This window comes from Neopelma chrysocephalum, unplaced genomic scaffold, assembly GCF_003984885.1.
Source record: "Neopelma chrysocephalum unplaced genomic scaffold, ASM398488v2 Primary Assembly neopelma1_138, whole genome shotgun sequence".
In the NCBI taxonomy this organism is placed as follows: Eukaryota; Metazoa; Chordata; class Aves; order Passeriformes; family Pipridae; genus Neopelma; species Neopelma chrysocephalum.
In genome coordinates this window covers 28,334-51,931 of record NW_020897800.1, presented here as the reverse complement: position 1 = coordinate 51,931, position 23,598 = coordinate 28,334, and the positions used below count along the sequence as shown (strand labels likewise).

The window sequence follows — 23,598 nt, the reverse complement described above, 5'->3', positions numbered from 1 at the left end:
GTTAAAATTTGATGGTCTCTCAAAGATTAAATATTAGTTACTACACTGCAGTAGTAACTGCAGAAGTAGTAGTAATAAAAATTATAATAGTAATAAAATAGTAATAAAAATTATAATAATAATTTTTATTATTGTAAAATGAGTCCTTCAAGGTTGTGGACACCCAGCTGAATTTTAAATCTCTAGCAGGCTCTGATAAGTTTTTTTTTTCCTCCATAAGTGTGTTCAAAATTCAACCTTTAAAATTAAATTTCTTGGCACCCCCGAGGGGCGGGGGCTGGATCACGTGATGCCGGGGCCCGGTCACGTGAGCGGCGGGCGGGGCCGGCCCAACATGGCTGCGTACCTGCAGTGGCGCCGCTTCGTCTTCTTCGACAGAGAGACGGTGAAGGAGCCGCCGGGCCCGGATGGGGCCGGTGCGAAGCCCTTTGCGCTGCCCCCGGGCATCGCAGTCTGCGACTCGGGCCGGGGCAGCCTCGTGTTTGGGGATATCCTGCCCGGGGCCGGGCGCTGGGGCCTGTGCGGGGCTCGGCGGGGCTGGAGCTGGAGGGTGCTCCAGCTTCCTGCTCTCCGCTGTCCTTTGCTTTAAACACAAACAAAAAAAAACTGCTGAATGTGTTGGTGCTCCGGGGTCGTTCTGCAGAGGTGTTTACTGAAGCCCTACGAGGGGTCAGCGAGAACCATTAACGTGTTTGATCCTGGTATGACTGGAGGTGTGGGGTTTTGGTTTGGTTTTTTGGTTTTTTTTTTTTCCCTTTATGTGCCTTAACTATGATCTAAATATGGAAGGTCAGATTTGGTTTTTGCCTCGCTCCCTTCAACTCAGTAGTTTCCAGGCTTACAAGCTGAGGGTAACGCATCTGTACCAGCTGAAGCAGCACAGTATCTTGGTTTCTGTTGGAGAGGATGAAGAGGGTATTAACCCCTTGGTAAGTCAAATGACAAAGTGAGGACAATGTATATGTAATATGTGTCTTTCTAAAGGCTACTGCGATTATCTCAGATGACTTTTCTTACTTTAAGTACCTTGATCATTTTGGGCACTGTAACATTTGACACCAGGTCTTGGCCTTCTAATACCACATGTTTTGCTTATGGCAGATCGTTGTTGTTTGTAGGTGAAAGTCTGGAACCTGGAGAAGCGAGATGGTGGCAATCCTCTGTGCACACGAATTTTTCCAGCTATACCAGGTAACAAGCCCACGGTTGTATCCTGCCTAACTGTCCACGAGAATCTTAATTTCATGGCTATTGGTAAGTAAAACTGAGCTGTAACAGCTTAAGAAAAATATTATGAAAAATAAATATTATGAAAATTAACCCTTACTCACATGTAAGGAAAATTAACAGATAACACAAAAATCAGCACTGAACACACTGATGGTTTTTATTCTTATGCCGTTGCTACGTTATACTCTCTGAGAGATCGTGTGTCTCATGCTGTCACAGAGCTCGAGAAGATAAATGTGTAAATTTAGCCTGAGTCTGTATATTTTACACAAGTAACTTTGATACTTAAAAGGGAAGCACATATTTTTAGTTGATATCCTCTTTCTCTGCCAGTTGGTCAGGCTACATATTTATTGAACTTAGTACTAAATTCAGCTTCTGTTGGTACAGGAGAAACCATAGGTTTTGTGATACCTAGTGTTACAGAGAAATTTTTTTTCAAGTATGCTGTAAAAACCTTTTTTTAAAATAAGAAAGCCAGTTTCCCCTTTTGGATTTACCCATTCCTTTGTAATGTTTCTTGCTTAACTTCTGACAGACTAAGAGCAGTAATGTTGTAAGGTTACATGGTCCCTGCACTGAAATCAAAAAGCTTTCCCTGTGTGTGTGGTGGCCTCCCATCCTGGGACAACTTACAGCACTGGGGCTGTTGGCAAGTTGTGAAAACTGCATGATTTCACATAGAAAATCTTCCTCTTGTCTTTTTACAGTGTGTTTTGAATAAGCAAGGGGGTTAAAATGATCATTACAGTTGTGAGATGGGAAGGCTGTTCATAGAGCAAAATACAGAGAGACTCAAAACAAAATTAACCCGTGCATGAGATTTGTGTGTGGAAAGCAAGCTGACCCTTGTTGAGCAGTGCCCTCCTGTATGCAGTAATGTGACAGCTCTGAACTGGAACAGGAACACTGGGAGGTGGTTTGGCCAGATTGACTTGAACCTGTGGCAATCCCATCACTTCATACCTTGCCGGTGAGCAAGGTGTCTTTGCCGTCTGGAGCTGCCCTGACTTATGCTGAATAAAATTTCAGGTGTGCTGTATAAGTAATAGTTCAGTCTGTCCACTTCACCAGGTTTTGCAGATGGGAGTGTTGTTCTTACAAAAGGAGACATCACTCGAGACCGGCACAGCAAGACTCAGATCCTACACGAAGGCAGTTACCCAGTTACTGGCCTTGCATTCCGACAGTCTGGCAAAACTACACATCTATTTGTGGTGACCACAGAGAACATCCAGGTGAGAGGTTAATTGGAAAAAATAAGACTCTGACTTGCAAATTTCATTGGTTTCAGAGTCTAGGCCAGAGCAATCCCCAAACCCTTGAATTTCCTCTGTAGTCTTATATGCTTTCAGTGAAAGACTATCCTCACCTGGAGCTGGACACTCACGGTTGTGGATTGCGCTGTTCATCTCTCAGTGACCCCTCCCAGGATCTCCAGTTCATTGTGGCAGGAAATGAATGTGTGTACCTTTATCAACCAGATGAACGCGGCCCCTGCTTTGCCTTTGAGGGACAAAAGCTGATTGTTCACTGGTACCGGGGGTACCTCATCATCGTCTCCAAGGACCGAAAGACTTCGCCAAAGTAGGGCTTCTCGGAACAGATGAGTTGTTTTTGCTCTTGCAGCTTCCTGCTTTCCCACTTTTTCGTTCTTCCCTGTGAAGCTTTGCTCTTGGAGGCTGATTGCACCTTTGTCAGAGGCTGTTGAGGTTCATCCAGGCCAATCTATCAATTAACTTCCATTGCAAGAGCAGCACGGTTAAGCATGCTGAATGAGTGGGAATTTTTCCCGGTCCTATGAATTTCTCAGTATAACAGGATAATAGAATTTGTGTATAAATATGAGATGTTTTGCCTCTAGGCCCACTTAATTTATTGACCAGGTGAACCCTGCTTGTCTTGCTCTCTGTACGTCCCTAGTTGGCACAGGTATCAAGAGTTCAAGTTACACTGTCTTTGTTTTTTAAAACTTTCTCCTGCTCTCCAGGTCAGAGTTTGCTGGGAATGAGGCACAGAATTCGGACAAACAAGTCCTGAATATCTATGACTTGTGCAACAAATTCATTGCATACAGCTCAATCTTTGATGATATAGTGGATGTCTTGGCGGAGTGGGGTTCTCTGTATGTACTGACCAGAGATGGGAAGATCCATGTTCTACAGGAGAAGGATACCCAAACCAAACTCGAGGCATGTAAATCTGTTTTTTTATTAGTCTCTGCTTTATGTCTGCAAGATTGTAATGGCTCTGCAGATTGAAAAGTTGAGCCATTGAGGTAGGTGAGTTACATAACAAGTGACCTAATAGCTTTTCAGCATAGCCAGTGTTATAAGGCATTTGCTATTTAAAAGCCTAAAGACACATATGCACTAAAAAGAAGAAACAACTTGTTTTCCAGGTGTATTTGAACTTGTTTTGTGGGGTGGTATTTCCCTTACGCAGCTCTTACTATGTGTTTAACAGATGCTATTCAGAAAGAACTTATTTGAGATGGCCATTAACCTGGCCAAGAGCCACCACTTGGACAGCGATGGTTTGTCAGAGATTTTCCGGCAGTATGGGGATCATCTCTACAACAAGGGGAACCATGACGGGGCCATCCAGCAGTACATCCGGTAGGTCCTGCAGAGCCAGGATATTGTAGTGCAGGTAGGAGCTACAGAGGCTTTGATTTCTGTTTCAGCCCAGGAATAAAACAATTCCAAACCAAAAAAAGCGTGACTTGAGGTGAAAGTTCTACCCGTAGAGAGAAACATTTCAGTGAGATTAAAAGTCTTTGAACACATTGCTTGAAAATTGCTCTGTACACCTTGGGATAAAGTTCCTTTTGATTGTATTTTAACATGAATAATGTAGGCACACTGGGATGGAGTGGGGCCTGATGACATCATTATAAAGAAGGAATCGGTCTAGGTAGGATTGATGATGCAATTTGACCATGAATGGCAGTCCTTTTGGAAAATACTCGAACAGTTCAACGTCAGCTTTAAAACATCTTGGGTTTTTTAGAACTCAGACTTGGAGCAGCCTGGACTTGGGGCTTACTGAAAACTTCATGCTCAGTTTTTAAAATGCCACACAGTGTTTGGTTAATGTGGAACTGAGCCTCTGGAGTCCCCAATGTCTAATGACAGTCGACGTGTATTTTTACCGTTGACTTGCGTTAAGTCTCACGGTAACTGTGGCTAAACTGCTCCATGTGGGCATGAGCATTTAAAGCTGACTTTGAGTTATGCAACTGAAATGAAGGAAAATGTAGCTTTTTCCTCTTTTTTTGGGCTTCCCAGTTTGCTGTGGTCAGAGCCTAGTCTGTCTTCTCACTGCTGCGTTTAAAGGAGAATTAACTCCTTGTTTGCTGTCATGGTCATCCTTATTGAAACCTTTGTATCTCTGTGCATGCAGATGGGTAGTCTTACACCATAACTAGTTGTTGTATAGCTGAGTGATCACCCGTGGGTTAGTGCCTGAAATTAAGGCTTCTCTGTGCTCTGTTGTTAATTGTTCCATTTATTTTGACTTCTTGGGTATACAGCATCTTGTAACATGACTCTTTCCCTCACAGAACTATAGGGAAGCTGGAACCATCATACGTTATTCGAAAATTCCTGGATGCTCAGCGTATCCACAACCTCACTGCTTATCTACAGACGCTCCACCTGCAGTCCCTGGCCAATGCAGACCATACTACACTTCTGCTGAATTGCTATACCAAACTCAAAGACAGCTCCAAACTGGAAGAGTTCATTAAGGTACTGGGGGGAGGTAAAATCGTGCCACATTATGTCATCATATTAATTAAAAAGAGATAGCAGTGACATTGTAAATTGGCTCCTGTAGGGCCATTAAGACAGAGAAGAACAGATTTGTCATTCAGTACCCCTTCTTTACTCCTTGACTTCCAAGCTCTTGCTTACATTCTCAGTTTGATTGGCTTGCCATCTGGTCTGAGTGTGCTTGCTTCTGCCAGTGCAACTGGCAAGAGAATGAGAGGTGGTCAGACTCCTTCCTTTCTGTACGTGTGACCTTACCCTTGCCTGAGAGGTACTGAGTTGTTCCTGCTCATGCTTTCCATCTCTTACATAAATGACTGCTGCTTCTGAACTGTGGGAATGTTCCTGAGGGACCATCTTTCTGCTTTTGTTCTTGGAGACGAGTGACAGCGAGGTCCGCTTTGATGTGGAAACGGCCATCAAGGTGCTCCGCCAAGCAGGTTACTACTCCCACGCTGTGTACCTGGCAGAGAAGCACGAGCATCATGAATGGTACCTCAAAATCCAGTTAGAGGACATCAAGGTGAGGAGACATAACTGCTCCCGTGTTCTTACTTGGGAGAACACCACATCTCTAGCCTCCTCTCCAGTGAGAATACCATTTCACTGACCTCCTTCCTGAGGGTAGCATGCTGGTGGGACTGCTGAGGCAGCAGCAACAACATTTGATGCTGCTTGTGTGATGCCTTTCTCCTTTTGGCACATGTGGTGGACTAGGGGTGGAAATCAAAGAGTCTTACTTGTTCTGTTTCAGATGTGGCTTTTTACAGTGCCCTTTAAGAGGAGGGAGAGGTGGTAGCAAGGGTCTCATCTAAATCTCTCCCCCAGGCCATATCCAGTCTTCCTCCCTGAGGAGGAAAACAAGCGGGAATAGTGAACTAGGTTATAATTCAGAGCAAATGGTGTTTGTGGCATACTCACAGCACGTCTTCAGTGCTTTCTATCCTAACCTCAGAGTGGAGAGCAGAGGCCAATGTCCTGTGATTGTTTTGTTGGCTGTCTCCACAGAACTATCAAGAGGCTTTGCACTACATTGGAAAGCTGCCCTTTGAACAGGCAGAGAGTAACATGAAGCGCTATGGTAAAATCCTAATGCACCATGTCCCTAATGAGACCACGGAATTGCTGAAGATCCTTTGCACTGATTACCGGCCCTCGGGAGACAGCGAAGGCCATGGGATGCTGGAAGGAAAAAAGGTACCATTTGTATTGACAGCGAGTTGTTGCTCTCCAGTAGTAACTTTGCAGCGAGTGCTTCTGCATACCTTGTGGTGTCAGCCTGATGGCTTAGGTATAATGGGACTTATACCTAAAAGTATGTGCGTGTGTGTATATATATATATATATATGTATGTATATATATATACATATGCTCAGGTGAGACCCCACCTGGAGTACTGTGTCCAGCTCTGGAACCCTCAGCACAAAAATGACATGGACCTGTGGGAGTGGGTCCAGAGGAGGGCTACAGAAATGATCAGGTGAATCGAACACCTCTGTTCTGAAGAAAGGCTGAGTGAGTTGGGGTTGTCCAGCCTGGAGAAGAGAAGGCTTCAGGGAGACCTCATTGCAGCCTTTCAGTGCTCAAAGGTGGCTTATAAGAAAGAAGAGGACAAACTTTTTAGCAGGCCCTGTTGCAATGGGACAAGAGGTAATGGTTTTAAACTAAAAGAGGGCAGATTTAGACTACAAAGAAGAAAGAAATTTTTTATGATGAGGGTGGTGAAACACTGGACCAGGTTGCCTAGAGAAGTGGTAGATGCCCCCATCCCTAGAAATGAATATTCAAGTCAAGTTGGGTGGAGTCCTGAGCAACCTGATCTAGTTGAAAATTTGCCAGCTCATTGCAGGGGCATTAGACTAGATGGCCTTTAAAGGTCCCTTACAATGCAAACTATTCTATGATTTTATGAGAAACTCTGTCCTGGTGTACTGGTAGTCCCAGACACAGGAGACCACTTAAGGCTATTGCTCAGAACTGATTCCTGATGTAGTTGTCATCCTGTGTCGTGCTGTATCTGTCGTGTCTCAGAAATGAACATTCCTCACGGCAGGGAGGAAGCACTAGTCCAGCTTAGACTGATTTGGGTGTTTGTCTCTTTCTGTCTGTGTTATAGGCTAATTCAGAGGAGTTCATCCCAGTCTTTGCAAACAACTCCCGAGAACTGAAGGCTTTTCTGGAGCACATGACTGAGGTTCAGGCTGACTCTCCACAGGGTGTCTATGACACTTTACTGGAGCTTCGACTCCAGAACTGGGCACATGAACAAGATGAGCAGGTTTGAGCTCTTCCATCATTGTGTTTTGAGAGACAGATTTGGTGTCTTTGAATCCTATTTGCATTCCTGCAAACCCGTAACCTTTCCAGCTGGGCATTGATAACAAGAGGCAATACATATGCTGTGCTGGACAAATGGGCACATAAATGGGAAAGCAGCCTGCTAGCTGGGAGAATACTCCTTTAAGGAAGGCTGAACTTGTTTTGTATGAATCTCATTTAAGAACAGATTCCACACAATACAGCCTCTGTGAGCAGATGCCTCACCCATAAAAGTAACTCTATTTGCTTGCCTAGATCTGTGAGGATGCTGGCTGTTTGGGCAAAGAAAATCATGTCCTGTTTGCTTAAAAGGGATAGAGAACAAAGAGCAAAACTGTCCTCTGTGAAAGAGCTGCAAATTGTCAGGTCTTAGTGCAAAATAGTGTGTACTATGTGTGTGTCTGAGTTGCTCTCCCTGACCTCTCCCTCTTCTTTGTAGATCAAGGAGAAGCTGCACGATGAAGCCCTCACGCTCCTGAAGAGTGGAAGGTTCAAAACAGTCTTTGATAAGGCCTTGGTCTTATGTCAGATGCACAATTTCAAGGATGGTGTCCTCTACCTCTATGAGCAGGGCAAACTGTGAGTGTTGCTCTTGTCTGTAGAGGCCTTCCCTTTCTTCCCCCATTCAGCCTTAACTGTCTGTGCCTTCAATGGTAGTGACCTCTTTAGTGTTTCAAGATGGGAACGGTAGTTTATTGCTCGGCTGAAATACCCTGTTGTTAGAGCAAGGCAGTTACATAGAGAGTGAATGACAGACTTGTCTTTGGCTTCTGTTTGAGTTTGGGGACTGCATAGCTGGGTGGAAAGCTGAGGTCCCTGTAATAATTCAAGGGGAGAGATGGATTGTGGCAGCTGATGAGTCTTTCTCCCATAGTTTCCAACAGATCATGCACTACCACATGCAGAATGAGCAGTACAAGAAGGTGATCGAGGTGTGTGAGTTGTATGGAGACCAGGAGGCTTGTCTCTGGGAACAGGCTCTTGGCTACTTTGCACGGAAGGAGGAGGACTGTAAGGAGTACGTTGCTGCAGTGCTGAAACACATCGAGAACAAGAATCTTATGCCTCCGCTGCTTGGTAATAATGACGTGTGGCACTCAACCCACAGCACCCCTCCAAAAAAAACCCTAACCCAAGCAAAAACAAAACAAAAAAACCAAAACCCAAACCACAAAAAAATTCAACCCAAACTAGTTTGTAGCAGTCTGTATAGATCAGAAATTTGAGAGGCGAATCAATGAATTTGGAGCCCACCATTTGAAGTAATATTCCCTGCTCTGTAGGGAAAAGCTATGTCAGTCACAGCTCCCTAATTAGGAAAAAAGATCTATAGTATCAGTGAGATGTCTGTACATGATTTCTGTTCTGTCAGTGTGGGGCAGTGAAGGGCTTGCTGAAACTCCTGCTGTGCCTTGGTGGAGAAGTTGAACTGGAATCCAATCCACTACTAGATCCTTGCTTTGCTTCTTTTGGTCTGAGCTATCCAGACATGCTCCCAGTTGGCCTTTTCTGGAAGAGGTCAAACTGAAAGAGAGCCTTTTCTAATTCCATAAGAATGTGAACTGTCTTTGCCTGTAAGTGGCCTTTCCCAGGAAAACAGTCTGCCCAGGCAGGACTAGTGTAACTTTTTGTGCTTGTGTTTAAACTAACATCTTGGTTGCTCTCAGTTGTCCAGACGCTGGCTCATAACTCCACAGCCACCCTGTCTGTGATTAAGGATTATCTTGTCAACAAGCTGCAGAAGCAGAGTCGCCAGATAGAGCAGGATGAGCAGAGAATTCAAAAATACCAAGAAGAAACTACAAGGATCCGCCAGGAGATTGAAGAGCTAAAAGCAAGGTGCAGGAGTGTGTGCTGTCTTGTCTTGTCCTATATAAGGATAGAACTGCTGTTTTCTTTTATTAAGGTAAAATACAGTTTATCTTTCTCATGCTTCTCCATCTCGTCACTCTCTCAGTCCCAAGATCTTTCAGAAGACCAAGTGTAGCATTTGCACCAGTGCATTGGAGCTGCCTTCAGTCCACTTCCTGTGCGGTCATTCCTTCCACCAGCACTGCTTTGAAAGCTACTCCGAGAGCGATTCGGAATGTCCTACTTGCATGCCAGAAAATCGCAAAGTCATGGACATGATCCGAGCCCAGGAGCAGAAGAGAGATCTGCACGACCAGTTTCAGCATCAGGTAGGGTAATATTGCCTGTCTTACCAAGTTGAAATAAATAGAGTTTAGATTCATTTACAGACCCATGGAGGCTGGTAGAAAAGGGGAAGGCTTGAAAGTATTTTGTAAACAAGGTTGAGTCTGAATAATGAGGCATTAGACCCTAGGATGACTGCATTGTGTAGAGGGCATGGAGAGTTCTTGTCGCTCTGAGAAGGTGAAAGGGAATCCATTCTCACCTTAACCTCAGATGGGTCAAGACCTATTGGTCAGTGTCACAGCTGGCCAACGAGTTGTATAGAACAAATCAGGGAGAAAGGAGAAAAAATTATGTGGATCGGAATGGGGACAGGACCAAAATGTTGTGTTTCCCAAGGATGAAGCAGTGAAGTTGAGAATGGGGCATATGTGGAAACTATAGCAGCCGAGGCAGTCACCTTCCTGCTTAATTGTTCATTATCTCCTCCATGCATGGCTCAGATGTAGGTTCGAAACATGAGGTGGAATGGCCAGTGGCAGCAAATCTGGCATCTTCCTCTGCTAAATGCAGTCCTTGCATGGAATGAGCAAAGAGCCAGGGAGTGACATGGGCTGCCCTGTCCCTAATAAAGAGGCTCTAAGTGCAGGGATTGAAAGGAAAGGGGCTGGAGGCAAGAGGCTCTGGAGGCTTCTGCTGATGCTGCTGCTGTGTGTCTGGCAGCTCAAGTGTTCCAACGATGGCTTCTCTGTTGTTGCTGACTACTTCGGTCGTGGCGTCTTCAATAAGCTCACACTCATCACGGACTTGCCCTCGGGAAAGGCGGCGACGACGCTCGAGGCTGGCCTGCAGCGGGAGCTGCTCATCCACACCAAGCGCAGCACCTGACCCCGGGCCCTGTCCACGCGCCCCCTCGGTTGTACGGAGTCCCGCGCTGTGTCCTCAATAAATCAGACCCCTTGGCCCCAGTAAACCAGCCTGGCCTGGCAGCGCCGCACCCGGAGCGTCCCCTCGACGGTCCCCGCAGACCGGACTGACCGCGCCGAGTGCCGGGAGGGCGGGGCCTGGGGGGCGGGGCGGGGGGCGGGCCTCCCTGAGGGCCGCGGGGGCGGGGCCGGCGGTGACGCGCTCGGCGCGGCTCGAGGCCGGCGGTGATGGCGGAACCGGGCACGGGAGCGGCCGGAGGGGGCCGGGACCGAGCGGGGAACGGCACACGGTCCGGCGGGGCAGGCGATGACCCGGGCGCTGACCCGCCCCTGCCGCGGGGCGAGAACGGCGTGGAGGGCAGAGCGGTCCGCGTGGGCACCCGCCGGAGCCAGGTAGGCAGCAGCGGGGCCGGGGCGCGGGGAGCGCTCCCGCCCGGTACCCGGCTCTTTCCGGCCGACGCGGGCTCCTCGGGGCTGAGGGAAGGGCTGGGCTTCCGAAGCCCGTGCCTTCCAGTTCCTTCCTTGGGACTCCGGCAAGAAGTTTGGAAAGCGCTCCCTTCGGAGCCCGGGGGGCGGCCGGCTCTGGGAGCACTGCCCCGGCGCGGGAACCGGGGGTGAGGCGCGGGGCCTTCCCGGGTCTGGCGGGGGCTGTGTCACTTGCAAGGCCTGTGCAGCTCTTGCAGGGAAAAAACGCCAATGACTGACGGCTGCAGCCCGCTCAAGGGCAGGGAAGGGACGTGTCCGGAGATACAGCAGGTATCTCTTGCCAGCGGGCTGCAGCGAGAGGAGCGGCCTCTCAAAGGGAGATAAGCGACCCTCAGACTTTTGTTCTGAGATAATCTCGTTCCTTCTGGTAGCACGTTCTAGGAAAAATTCTGTACTGTCACGAAGGCCTTTTTTTGTAGACATCAGGGCAAGGGACATAGCCGTGCCTGTGTGCTGCCTGATTTTCTAACCTGAGGCTCTTGGGGCACTTTACAAAGGGAAGCAGCTACTTACTGTCATTTTACTTGTAGGGAAACTACAGTCCTGAGAACCACGTTAATTACCAAAGGGTCCTTAGCCCCTCGGTGGGAGAAAAGCTGAAACTCACCTGTAGTTGCTTGAGTCTGCTGCTTCTTGCATGTGCGGAATGATGATACACTGTGTGATTCTGGGTTTATTTTACGTGCTTCTGCTGTTCTTATGCAAAGGAATGTTCTTCCTGCAGTTTACTGCTTTGAGATTTGTTGCTTGCTGCATGTGACGATGTAAGGTGTTACTTTTCTGCGTGTGTCTGTAGAACCTATAAATAAAGCTCTGTTCTTACAGAAGATAAGTAACTTGCATTTGACAGTAACTATAGATTTTTCCAGCAGCACAGTGAAATCCCATTGGCTTCTCCCAAAACTTGCAGTATTGGTAAAATTCATAGTCTTAGAGAAAGCAAGAGGCTACCCAGTGTGCAACGAGTTATTCTTTCATCACTGAGCAACAGGAGGATGGTTTTGCTTACTTTTCTGCCCACTTGCTGATGAGCGGGTGTCATTCAGCAGTTGTGTTCCACAGAGGTGAAACACAAGTAGAAGCATGAGAATCCTGATCTGCAGGCTTCTGCTCTAGTCACTCTTCCTAGCTTGGTAATTTGCTGTGCCTCATGAGCGCTTGGATCACAGCAGCACTGGACACAGGGAAATGTTGTGCCACTTAGGCAATAAAAAAAGTTCTTCAGTGCAGTGGTCTGGTCATGATAGGAGTTCACACAGTTCAAGAAGTTTGTACCTATGAGTGATTTTACTTGAGGCAACCTATTTCTATGCTTTTGATTTCGAGAGAATGTACTGGGCATGCACGCCTGACTGTTGAAGAATAGCAAAGCCTCCTTAGCTACCGTATGGACAACGTGCTCTTTCTTTAGGACTTTCTACTTCCTTGCAGCTGGCCCGGATTCAGACCGACAGTGTGGTTACGATCCTCCGTGAGCTGTACCCTGACCTCCACTTTGAGATTGGTAAGTTTTTTTGGATGCTGCCCCTGGGGTGGATGGCAGCAGGAGCCAGTTGGTTATCTTTGTGTTCGAGAGGTGTGTGTAGAGTCAGGAGGAGGAAGATTTGACCCCACTTATCTAAGAGTGCAGTCTGAATTCAGTTACGTGGTGTGGCTTAGCAGCTGCTGCTGCTGGTTTCTTCCAGGGGAGAAAGATGGATTTCATAGGCTCTTGATGACTGAAGTGCTGAGTACGTGTTGCAGATGGTGTTCTCTTGCTCCGTTTGCAAACCTGGTATCATTCTGGCTGCACCGCACTGAGCATTAGGGGCATTTTCTGGTCTGGGGCTTGAGGCTTTCAACAGGAATAATGGGAGCTTAGCCTTGCACTGAAGAGAACTGCTGCATATGTGTTCACTGGCACTCCAGAGACAGACTGTGGCAGTTTCCATTGGGTCAGCTCTTCCCAAACCTGCCCCCTTTCCCCTTGCTTTGGTTTTGATGACAGTGAAGGAAGTCTCCATTTCACTTGTCTTGAGTGCAGGGTATTTCTAGAAGTGAGCTGCTCTTGTACTGAGCCTGAGTCAGTGCTGACTGACAGTCAGTGTGTGACACTGCGCTGCGTGTGGCATTTCACATAGGTGTTTTCAGCCTAAGCCCAGTGCTCTTACTGAGCCTCACATTTTACCTGTACTGTCTCTGAGCAGTTGCCATGTCAACAACTGGAGACAAGATCTTGGATACAGCACTTTCCAAGGTAAAGAATCTCTTCTTCCTCTATACAAGAACTAACTGTATTTGAAGTTATATTGACTGATGCTTCTTTTGTGATTCATGTCCTTCTGTTTATGTGTAGATCGGGGAGAAGAGCCTCTTCACCAAAGAGTTGGAAAATGCACTTGAAAAAAATGAGTAAGAGCTTATTGTTTCCCTTTCTTCTTCCGGCATTTGTTGCTCTTTGGACATCTTTGGCTTGCTGCATATGGGATCTACTTTCCTTCTGTTCTGGTACCTCTGGCTAAAAAAAGAAATCCTTTGATAAGTCACTGTCTTTTTCTTTCCCTTTTCTCTCTCTGCCCTGGGCTTAGGCCATGTATTTTGAATTGGAGTTGTCACTTTTTCTGCCACAGTTAGGTTTCTTTTCTTCTGTGATATGTGTATTACATATGCATCAGAGGATGTAATTTCATTTGATTTCTGCTTATGAGTATGTTCTTTTAAAAATACTTTACTTGGTGGTGGTAATGTATTGCAAAACATATTTATTGTTAGCATATTAACATTTGTTAACATATTTGCAAGCGAAATGTGCAGGAGAATTGGGTGTGGGCAAGTTGTGTTGTGTTCTAACTTCTCTCTAAAGAAAACCTTGGTTCAGACTCCTGCTGGAGGAGAGAGAGAGTAGTGGTGTTTTCGTGGGATTGAGGTGTTGGGTTGTTGTTGTTGTTTAATCTCTTTTTCTTTTTTAATATTCTGAGGAGTGTTGCTTTAGTTAAAGGAGGTTTAAAAACAAAGGTATTCTTCTCTATCTCTGCCACATAGTTACATCATACTGCATTTTCAGTGAAGTTGGTGAAAACATACTGGGGACTCAAGCATTTATGATGATGTTCACTTGCTGTGTGATTAAGCAGGTACCCTGTAGTTTGGGTTGCTGCCACTTTCAGTTTGAAGCATAATCCAGCCCCCAGACTGATGCATATTGGTATGAGTCTCTCTGTGTGAACATACCCAGCGTCTTCCCCTCATTCAACTTAATTGTTTCTAAAGTGTCTTGCATCACTGCTGGAAGGAAGGCATTATCCCAAGGGGAAAAGAGAGGCAGAGAAAGGTGAGGTAGCTTTTCTTGGAGTAACATAAGAACTCTGTAGTAATTCTGGCTGTGGAATCCTGAAATTCCTCTCTTCTCCAGATTAATTCCCAGAGTGGGTTCAAACTTTTATGTAGGCGACCTGTGGGCCTCTGATAGATCACCACATGAGCTCAACAATCTGTTCGCTGATTACTACCCTTTAATTTTTAGAGTTGACCTTGTGGTTCACTCCTTGAAGGACCTGCCAACTTCCCTTCCTCCTGGCTTTACCATCGGCGCTGTCTGCAAGTAAGTGTGAACATTAGGCTTGATTCTCTGAAGGGCTTGCTTTTTAAAGTGTTGGTAAAGAAGAGCAAAGGCAGCTTAGGTCCGTTTATGTGTTCAAAGTTTTGTCACCCTCTGAATAATCTCCAGAACAGTGGAAACATCAGAGCTGCCCCAGTGTTCCGTTGCCAGCAGGTGTGCTGAAAATACTTGCTTTTACAATAACAATGGGGTATTTTGGAGCCAGAGGCCATTCCTCCAGGGACTGATAGCAGAACTGCCTTCCCTTAAATGATGTGTCATTCATTCTGTGCTTGCATTATTTTGCAGAAGGGAAAACCCACTTGATGCTGTTGTCTTTCATCCCAAAAACTGTGGAAAAACACTGAGCCTCCTTCCTGAAAAGAGGTGAGTGGGAGAGGAAGGGGAAGACAGGTGTGAAAACAGAAGGGGGCAGTTGGTTGATTCTTTCCAGTGGCAAGTCAGCGAGCTCCTTGCTTTATCCTGTAGTGGTTTTACACTGCCTTTTGTGAGTGTTCCACAGACATTACACTGCAGTCACTAGCTGGGAAGAGCAGCAGCAGGGAGTGCTGCACACTCTCTGAGACTGGATCTCTCAAGCCACCCTAGAGCTGCAGTGTTGATTCTCAAGTTAGACGCTTTCTGTTCAGGGTCTCCAGAGTGAATTCCTGCTTCCTTCTGTTGTGTCTACTGCAGGGGAATGCATACAATGCAGACAGGGTGTCCAGTGCAGGATTTTGGCTTTCATGGACCTGAACTATGCTTTTGTTCTCACCCAGCCAGTTCTGACTTTTTCCTCGATTTTTTTGGCATCACTTCCTTGTGGTTTTCCCGTTTTGAATTACCTGCCCTTTCATAGAGGTTATTGGAATCTTTTGTCTGAGACAGCTGAGTGAAATTACTCAGATTAAGGTAGCTGTTAGAAAGATATTCTGTTAAAGTGAAAGAAATAAACTAGCTGTAATAGAAACATAGACTCGTGCTTCTGCACATTTGGATAGCAGGAAAAGCATGTCTGGTCGAGGATCTAGGTTACCAAGAGGGGGAAGCGGAGGGGCAGGTACCGATCTCTTCACTCTCATGACCAGTGATAGGACTTGAGCAAATGGCTGGAGCTATGTCAGGGGAGGTTTAGGCTGGATATTAGGAAAAGGCTTTTCCCCCCAGAGGGTGGTTGAGCACTGGAACAGGCTCCCCAGGGAAATGGTCACAGCACCAAGCCTGAGAGAGTTCAAGAATCACTTGGACAATGCTCTCAGGCACATGGTGGGATTGTTGGGGTATACGGTGAGGAGCTGGAACTTGATTGATGATCCTGATGGGTCCCTTCCAAATCAGCATATTCTGTGATTCTGTGAAGAGAAGTAAACAGCTTACATCTTGAGAAAGGAAATGCTCACTGCCTAGACTGGCAGTTTTCTGTAGTTTCCAATTAGGCACTCAAAGGTTCTCTATTTACTGCATCTATGTCACTGATGAAGTCCATCCATTTTAGTCACTTCAGTTGTCTGCTTTTGTCTGCTTCATTTTGGGACAGCCAAGTCTTTTTTTCTAATATAAATGTTGTGGTCTTTAAATGAGGTTTATCAGTCCTTGACAGTGGCTGGGGCTGCTCTCCGGAAGCATATCCTGTAGATCGTCTCCTTGGGCGTGGCTTCAGCCAGGCTTTATGCTAAATTTCACAGAGTGGTTTTCTTTCTTCTAAGGAGGTATAAATCTGGTTCTTAGATCTTCACTTCAATATATATGTAAAAAAAAAAGTTGCCATTTGTTTCTTTGAAAGTTCTGTCATACTTCTGTCTGGAGGTGTTAGGAGTATGCTGTATTTCACTTATTCTGTTTTTCCCTACAGTGTGATTGGAACCAGTTCACTTCGGAGAGCAGCTCAGCTCAAAAAGAAGTTCCCTCAGTTACAATTCAGGGATATTGTATCCTTTCCTGGCAAAACGTGGGAGCTGGGTAAAGCTGCAGAGGGGAAAATACAACTTAATGCAAAGTCTACATTCAAGGCTGATTTGTAGCAGCTGACCTAGAAGAACAAACTGTTTCCTCAAAGGCTGCCTGCCCCCTGGTACCCTGTTCAGAGGGTGGGGGTAGCACTGTAGCCATTCTATCCTCTGCTTTATCGAAGGCTGTGAACAAGGGGCCAGCTGTGATCTCACTGGGGTTCGGGGTGCATTGGATTGTGTGCTGTGCAGTGTTTGAGGAACGGTGCCTCCCATGTGTTTGTTGAAGGCGTGTGACCAAATGCCAGTGGGTTCCCAGTAACCCTGGATGTGATTTGGACCACTAGTTCCAATGTGGGTGGCTGAACTACTGAGAGAAGGCATTGTTACTTCGGTCCTAGGAGCCAAGTTCTTTGGAGTGCAGAAGGAGCTGGGTATTAATACTTAAATGACGTGCAGAGTCAGCACTTGAATTAATATTCCGTAATGCTTGGCAAAATTCTATTTAAAGAAACAATTGTCCATATTTAACACTTCTTTCAGGATGGTACTGATGTTCTCATTTGAAGGCTGTTGGATTCTGTACAGTCTGTAGATGCTCATGTGGTTGTAGGACTGCTTGCCTGCTGTTTCTATGCTTGCTTAACCACTTCTATAGAGAGGGAACTTAAATACCCGCCTAAAAAAGCTAGATGAGAAGGAAGACTTCAGTGCCATCATCCTGGCTGCTGCAGGGCTGAAGAGGATGGGCTGGGAGCATCGCATTGGCCAGGTGAGGAACAGCAAAGCAGAAAATACCGTTCTCTGCCGAACTGTCAACTGCTTGTGTTTCAGACCTTGTGGTCGTCCTGTCCAAGATGAGCATGCAGTCTGCTGACTCCATTGCCATGTTAGCTTGTGATTTGAGGTGCTTCAGGGAAAAGTTCTGGGGGTTTTTTTTGGTTGGTTGCTTTTTCCTTCATACAGAAATTTATACTGTTCAGCTTTCCATGGTTCAGTAACAGTTTGTGATCTGGTCATCTCCCAGCAGTTTGCAGCACTCATGTCTGGCAACGCAGTGTTGTGCAAGGCTCAGATCCTTGTGATTGGCTATTTCATAAAGTCCTACAGTCCAGTTGATGGAAAGTGCATTGTTTCACTTTAGCAGTGCAAACATTGGGGCATGGGAAGGGAAAGGTGATATTTCTTTGGTCTGACATGAAATCAGTTGGTATTAGAGACAAACATAGAATTTGGCTCCTGTTTCCTATATTCGGAACACTGCGACTTAACTCTGATTTTACTTTCTTCCAGCTCCTAGGCCCTGAAGATTGTCTGTATGCTGTTGGACAGGTATGTTGCAACTGTTGTACTTTAAGCCATGCTGTGTATTGAAAGCCAGCAGCAGCACAATGTGTCTGAGTGGCTAATTGTGCTGAAGACTTCTTGCTTGTTGGTTGCCAAAAAACTATTACGTCCATCTCTTTTGTTGGCTGTTATGCTGTTTTAGGCACGGCTTGTTGGAAGAATGGGAGTCAGCTCAGTTACTCAGTGTGGTGGGGGCTGATTTCTATTCATAATGGAAAAACAGTAGATGGGAAAGGTAACGCATGCACAGCTAGGATGGGTGACACAGCAGGTGTGGGGCAGGTTCTCGCAGGGTTGGTGTTACAGTGCACCAGGATAGTTGTGCAGAGCTGCTGCAGCATCTTTGCCCTCTGACGCTCCATCGTTCTCCCTTATGGTGTCCTGACTCCTGCAGGGTGGAGCTGAAACAGTTGTCTTGGAGCACATTCTTAGGGCTCTTGTTTCTGGGCGGGCAAGTGGTTCCAGTCTGTTCTGGGCACGTGGCTGAATTTACACAGGATTGCTCAGCTGGTGTCAAACTTGCTAAACCAGAGCCATTAGTGATTGCAAGTGACCAATCTGCACATTCGTTCTGAAACAGTGATTTTGTTCATGTGTTGGTCAGGTACTGTGCAGTGCCCTGCACCCCCTGCCCCATTGTATATCCAATTTAGGAAATAATTGTTTTGTCACTGTTACTCATTCAGTACTTGATCTGTTCCTTGATAAAAGGTTGTAAAGCTTGGATTTATCCAGCCTGCTCATCCCAAAGGTGCAGTAGGGTGGGTGTTTCTATATATGCAGACATAATTGAGATAGGTTCTAGAATGGTTTGAGGTGGCAGCGTGACCTTTAACATTTGGCTGATTAAGTTCCAATCATCTGTTCATAGCAGCTGCTATAGGATGACTCTGCAGCCAGTAGAGTGTTTTGTAATTCATTTCTGTAAACATCACTCCCTTAGTGAAAAGCGTTCGAGCCTCTAAATTCTGTTTCGTGGTCAATGCTGAGTGCACACACAGATGCATGAAGTTGAAGAATTACTATATTTTGTTGTGTGTTTCTTCTTCTAGGGTGCCTTAGCAGTGGAAGTTCGTGCCAAAGACCAAGAGATACTGAATATGGTATCTGCCCTGCATGATGCAGACACTGTGTTGTGCTGCATTGCTGAGAGAGCCTTTATGAAGCGTTTGGTAGGTCTGGCATCCTTGCTCTTCTGCCTGCAGCAATAAATACTGCTCTGCTAGTTGACTTGATGCCATAGTATGGGAAATCCATTACACTTTCCTAAATGAAGGAAGGATTACTTCTGAATCAAGAAGAGCCTGAAAAGTAATAGGTGGGGGTTGTGTGCAGCCTAAACTTTTCAGAGGCCTCTGCTTTGCAAGTGTTGGGTAGGAGCCTTAGTGTCAGCTGCTTTTTGTTTTAGGAAGGTGGATGTAGTGTCCCTGTTGCTGTCAGCACCCTGCTGAAGGATGGCCAGGTGAGGAGTACTTTGTTCTTTTCTGAAAACCTATTCCAAGTGTGTGCATGTTCCCTGATCCTTCCCTGAAGATAATTTCAGCAGATATCTTTATAGCTGATTAGGGCAGATAGTCTCCTGACTTGGCCCTTCCATGAATGGGTCTGGGTACTGAAGCCATCTTCTAGAAAATTCCCTTGTAATACATACCAGATTTCCCCTCTCGCCCTCCTTGCTTATTTTAAGGTAGTGTTGCCCTGAGATCTGAAAGTCTCGCTTCTGACCCCACCAAATCTGTTTTTAGACAATGGAATGTGATTAAGGAGGTGGGAAACGAGAAAAAAATTCCATCCTTTTCCTTGGGAAGTTGCATCTTCCTTAACAGGGATTTCTTCTCTTATGCTTGTATTGTACTGCTACTCTTGCTGTTCCCACTGCATGACAAAAGCCTTCCCCTCCAGACTTAGCTTTGTATGTTGGGTGGGGTTTTTTTAAAGAGGGGGTAGTTGGCTGTTTGTTTATTAATATGGTATTAATCCATTCTGTCTGTCTTTCCAAGTTGTACTTGACAGGAGCAGTCTACAGCTTGGATGGATCCGATAGCCTGAAGGAGACTATGCAGACCAGTGTCAACTACCCCCATCAGGTACATGCCCCCCAGTGGCTTCAAAATTCAAACCTGAAGCTAAATGACAAACCCCAGACCTTTAGAAATAGATTACTTTTGGTCTGCTTCCTTGGAAGTTGTAACAGCACACTGTTCTCGAGGCTCCTCATACCAGATTTTACCCTGTTTTGTGGGTGTCCGAAACAGCTCCATGCCTGCTCCTCCCTGCTGCCTTACCTAGAGGTGTTTATATTTGCAGAATGAAGATGGACCAAACGATGATGTGCAGCATGTTGGCATCACAGCCAAGAGTGTCCCTAATCAGGCCCAGGAAGCTGCAGAGAACCTGGGTGTTGAACTGGCTAATTTACTTCTGAGCAAGGGAGCAAAGCATATCCTTAGCGTGGCAAGGCAGCTCAACGACACATGCTGAACTCGGTGCAGCCAGGAGTGCTACAACACCAGCTACAAGACTGCAGCTACACCATCATCCTCTGGAGGGTGGGATTTATTTAAACACTCATACCAGTCTTGCCTGATGTTTGGGTGCAAAAACCTGAAATAATAAGCTAACTAACTTGAGTAGTTTGTGCCGTTCAGGGTTTTCATCCCTCTCCACATTTCTCTAAATTGCCAAGTGTCTCTTTGAAGTATTTTCAACAATTTTTGTAGCTAGGAAGTTAAAAGCAAAAATTAAAAATAAAAGTCAGTAAGCATTCTATTCCATTTAGGAACAAAGTGCTCATTACAGATTATAATTGGAGACTCAACTGTGCTGGTACTAAAATGCTGTACTGTGCTGAGAGAGTGCCTTATTTGGGCCGGTTCACTCACTGGAATACTGAAGGCTCCCATCAGGTTGATGATACCATGTTCGTTTTAGTGAAGTAGCACAGATATCACTTTCAACCTTGCTCTCCGTTAAGGTAAATTAAGTTTGCAGTTATCAGGTAGATGCAGATTTGCCAATTTGTCAGGATTAAATGATGCAGATTTGCCAATTTGTCAGGATTAAATGAGGGAGTGGACAGCCATTGAGTGCTTGTCCACAAGGGTAATCTGAGCCAGTTCATCTCCACTAGCCAGTGAATGGGGAGCTGAAGCAGAAGCCCAAAATTGGGCTATTGTGCCTTTCTTTGTAACAGCTCTTTCCTTTTACTTTGGCTCCTTGCACTCACTACTGGGTCACCATCATCCCAGGAGGGCTTGTGTGTTACAGTGCCTTGTAGAAATACTGAAATGGCACCCTATCGGGGTCCTGTTTTGTTAACGAAGCACTGTTTATTCTCTATGCAACGTCCACTGAAGGTAAGAGAGGTAAATACAAGTAAATTACGAGCCCTTACAGAGCAGCTCTTGTGTTCGGTGTCTGACGGGCCTCGGGCCAGCTCCTGCTCGTCCCCCGCAGCCGGCCCGACCCCCCCCCTCTCCTCCCCGGATTACAGCTCTCCCCGTGAGCAATGGGGTGGCCCTGAAAAGGGCCTTTTGTGTGGCGCCGGAGGGGCGGCCGGCCTAGTACTCCTGTGACTGCTGCCCGCTGCCCTTCTTGCCGGCCTTGGCGGGGCTCGCGGCGCCGCCGCTCGTCTTCTTGGGCAGCAGCACGGCCTGGATGTTGGGCAGGACGCCGCCCTGCGCGATGGTGACGCCGCCCAGCAGCTTGTTGAGCTCCTCGTCGTTGCGTACCGCCAGCTGCAGGTGACGGGGGATGATCCGCGTCTTCTTGTTGTCCCGCGCCGCGTTGCCCGCCAGCTCCAGGATCTCGGCCGTCAGGTACTCGAGCACGGCCGCTAGGTACACGGGCGCCCCAGCCCCCACCCGCTCCGCGTAGTGTCCGCGCCGCAGCAACCGGTGAACGCGCCCGACCGGGAACTGCAGCCCAGCCCGGGACGAGCGAGACTTGGCCTTAGCGCGGGCCTTACCGCCGCTCTTGCCACGGCCGGACATGATGCCTCGCTCCTCCGCTCCGGCCGCTGTGGCCAACTGAGGCGGCACCGGCCTCGCCGGGGCCTTTTATAACCTCCCTTCAAGTAGGACTCAGCTCATTGGACACCGACACCGTGCCTCGCTATTGGCGCGTCTGCCGTAAGAAGCTTTTTGCTGACTGGTCGTCTGTGAGACGCCGCCGCGTTTGTCCTGAGTGTATTGGCGGCGGGGCCCAGCCAATCAGCGAGCGCGGCGCCAAATTTAAACCGCGCCGAGGCCGTTGGAGGTGTGTGGGGGTTTTGCGGCGCCTCCCGAGCGGAGGGTCTGGCGGCACTAGCGGCCGGTCCCGCGGAGTCCCTCGTGCTGTCCGTCCGATGCTCCGGATAGCAGCGGGTAAAGCTGCAAGGTCAGGTCTGTGTGAGGAGCTTTGGCTCTGCCAGCTCTCAGGTTACTAAGGGATTGGACCAAAGGGGCAGATGAGGCACCCGATGGCCGAACCAGCACGATGGTCCCCCTCCTGGGCTGCTCCCAGAGGTTTTGAGGACTGGAGTCAGCCTCTGGGCCTGGGCTTTGGTCTTGGCCTGGCTTCCATCCAGAGTGAGGCAGGAGGGCTTCTGGGATGCCTGCAGGCCAATGAGTGTCCTCATTCATACAGAGGAAGAGCATTTGGGAACAAAAACCTACCATGAGATCCTTTTAGGGGATTGTGGGAACGTGTGAGACGTATTATGGGTTTATAGTATGGGTATATCAAGGGAAGCACCAAAGGCGGGGAAGGAGTCAAAGCTGACTAGGAGGAAAAAAATATGGGACCATTGAAGGAGAAAAAGTGTGAAGAAAGTGGCCACGTCTTAATACGTTGCTGATCAGTAATAATTATCTCCGCAGCCTGTCCCATCTCACTAAACTCCGTTTCTAGGTGTTTTTCCTAGGGTGAGGGGACTGTCAACCCTGTGTGTTTATGAATGTCTGGAGGTCTTAAGTACCAGCCACTGGCATCAGGCCACAGGTGAAAGGGGCCAGTGTGTATGCAGTTCCAGCAAACAGGAAGACCTCAGTGCATGCAGGGAGGGGAGGGGCCAGGGCTAGGGTGGAACGAAAAGATGTGTGATCCCTAGTGAACGAGCCAGACCAGAGAGTGAGTAGGATTTAGAGCCAGGTATCCAGGATCTCATATGGGAGATGAGGGTGGGCAGGATGCTTACTGGAGGTAGGGCTAAGCCAGCTTACTGAAGAAAATGGGGTGGCTGTCTGGGCTTTGCCTACTGGATCAGAGCAGAGAGATTAATTTCTCTCCATATGCCCTGATGCCATGAAATCCAGCAGCACATTTTTGGACAGACCGAGTGTTTAAGGCCAGGTACTGAAGGGTTTTGTAATGTTTGTGTATGTGAGTATGCGTTTATGAATATATTCTACTAGTAGACTTACAAACTGGAGAAGAGGAAGAGGATTTGGCACTTGTGCCATCCACGCTCGAATGCTGTGTGTCGTCTCTGTTGCTCAGTGCCACTGGACATACATGTTTTTGCATACTGGAAAAACATCCCAAGCTTCGCTACTGGCTGGACGTGGGTGTGTGGAGGTGCAGCAGCCTTGCATCTATTAAGGTACTGGACCTGGCAACTCCTACTCAGCCACCTCAGCATCCCTGTTTTTGCCATTGCATTATTTCACTTTTCACTGCCGTTAATCTTGCGCAGACTCTTTAACCTGGTGCTCCAATGGCTGTTCTGTATTTTTCTGCTGGGTAAGCAGTAATTCTGTCTTGAACTATGGTGCTATACTGCTATATAGGTAATTATTTATATTTGATGAGAAGATAATGGCAGCCTGCAGGGTCTTAGTTCCATGTTAATCTAAGGACACAGCGATCCTTACTCTGC

General features: G+C 47.0%; 3 protein-coding genes across 4 annotated transcripts; 2 read left to right on the top strand and 1 right to left on the bottom strand.

The window, feature by feature from the left end:
- Positions 1-319: 319 nt before the first annotated feature.
- On the top strand, positions 320-10,432 carry VPS11 (VPS11, CORVET/HOPS core subunit). 2 transcript variants are annotated; one of them, XM_027699403.1, is made up of 16 exons: positions 320-488; positions 781-929; positions 1,119-1,191; positions 2,305-2,468; positions 2,570-2,817; positions 3,221-3,422; positions 3,697-3,848; positions 4,796-4,982; positions 5,383-5,526; positions 6,012-6,200; positions 7,121-7,282; positions 7,763-7,902; positions 8,198-8,400; positions 8,991-9,162; positions 9,281-9,503; positions 10,183-10,432. In XM_027699403.1, exons 1-16 carry the CDS (start codon positions 335-337, stop codon positions 10,345-10,347), a joined length of 2,727 nt encoding a protein of 908 aa, XP_027555204.1. In that variant the 5' UTR covers positions 320-334; the 3' UTR covers positions 10,348-10,432. The 2 variants fall into 2 exon arrangements, with proteins under 2 accessions (XP_027555204.1, XP_027555203.1); XM_027699402.1 differs by having other exon boundaries at positions 1,119-1,254.
- Positions 10,433-10,589: 157 nt separating this feature from the next.
- Positions 10,590-20,515, top strand: HMBS (hydroxymethylbilane synthase). Its single transcript, XM_027699288.1, has 13 exons — positions 10,590-10,778; positions 12,303-12,375; positions 13,058-13,107; positions 13,207-13,262; positions 14,374-14,451; positions 14,758-14,835; positions 16,301-16,376; positions 17,053-17,166; positions 17,688-17,726; positions 18,794-18,913; positions 19,150-19,203; positions 19,742-19,828; positions 20,049-20,515. Exons 1-13 carry the CDS (start codon positions 10,614-10,616, stop codon positions 20,220-20,222), a joined length of 1,164 nt encoding a protein of 387 aa, XP_027555089.1. The 5' UTR covers positions 10,590-10,613; the 3' UTR covers positions 20,223-20,515.
- A 530-nt stretch (positions 20,516-21,045) lies between these two features.
- On the bottom strand, positions 21,046-21,795 carry LOC113975359 (histone H2A). Its single transcript, XM_027699289.1, has one exon. It carries the CDS (start codon positions 21,731-21,733, stop codon positions 21,302-21,304), a length of 432 nt encoding a protein of 143 aa, XP_027555090.1. The 5' UTR covers positions 21,734-21,795; the 3' UTR covers positions 21,046-21,301.
- Positions 21,796-23,598: the final 1,803 nt, after the last annotated feature.

Excerpts from the sequence above, each read along its gene's own strand:
- VPS11 (XM_027699402.1), top strand. The coding sequence starts at position 335 with ATGGCTGCGTACCTGCAGTGGCGCCGCTTCGTCTTCTTCGACAGAGAG. Across the intron at positions 4,983-5,382 it reads AACTGGAAGAGTTCATTAAG|ACGAGTGACAGCGAGGTCCG; the intron begins GTACTGGGGGGA and ends TTGTTCTTGGAG. Across the intron at positions 9,504-10,182 it reads ACGACCAGTTTCAGCATCAG|CTCAAGTGTTCCAACGATGG; the intron begins GTAGGGTAATAT and ends TGTGTCTGGCAG.
- HMBS (XM_027699288.1), top strand. The coding sequence starts at position 10,614 with ATGGCGGAACCGGGCACGGGAGCGGCCGGAGGGGGCCGGGACCGAGCG. Across the intron at positions 14,452-14,757 it reads ACCATCGGCGCTGTCTGCAA|AAGGGAAAACCCACTTGATG; the intron begins GTAAGTGTGAAC and ends ATTATTTTGCAG. Across the intron at positions 19,204-19,741 it reads CCCTGCTGAAGGATGGCCAG|TTGTACTTGACAGGAGCAGT; the intron begins GTGAGGAGTACT and ends TGTCTTTCCAAG.
- LOC113975359 (XM_027699289.1), bottom strand. The coding sequence starts at position 21,733 with ATGTCCGGCCGTGGCAAGAGCGGCGGTAAGGCCCGCGCTAAGGCCAAG.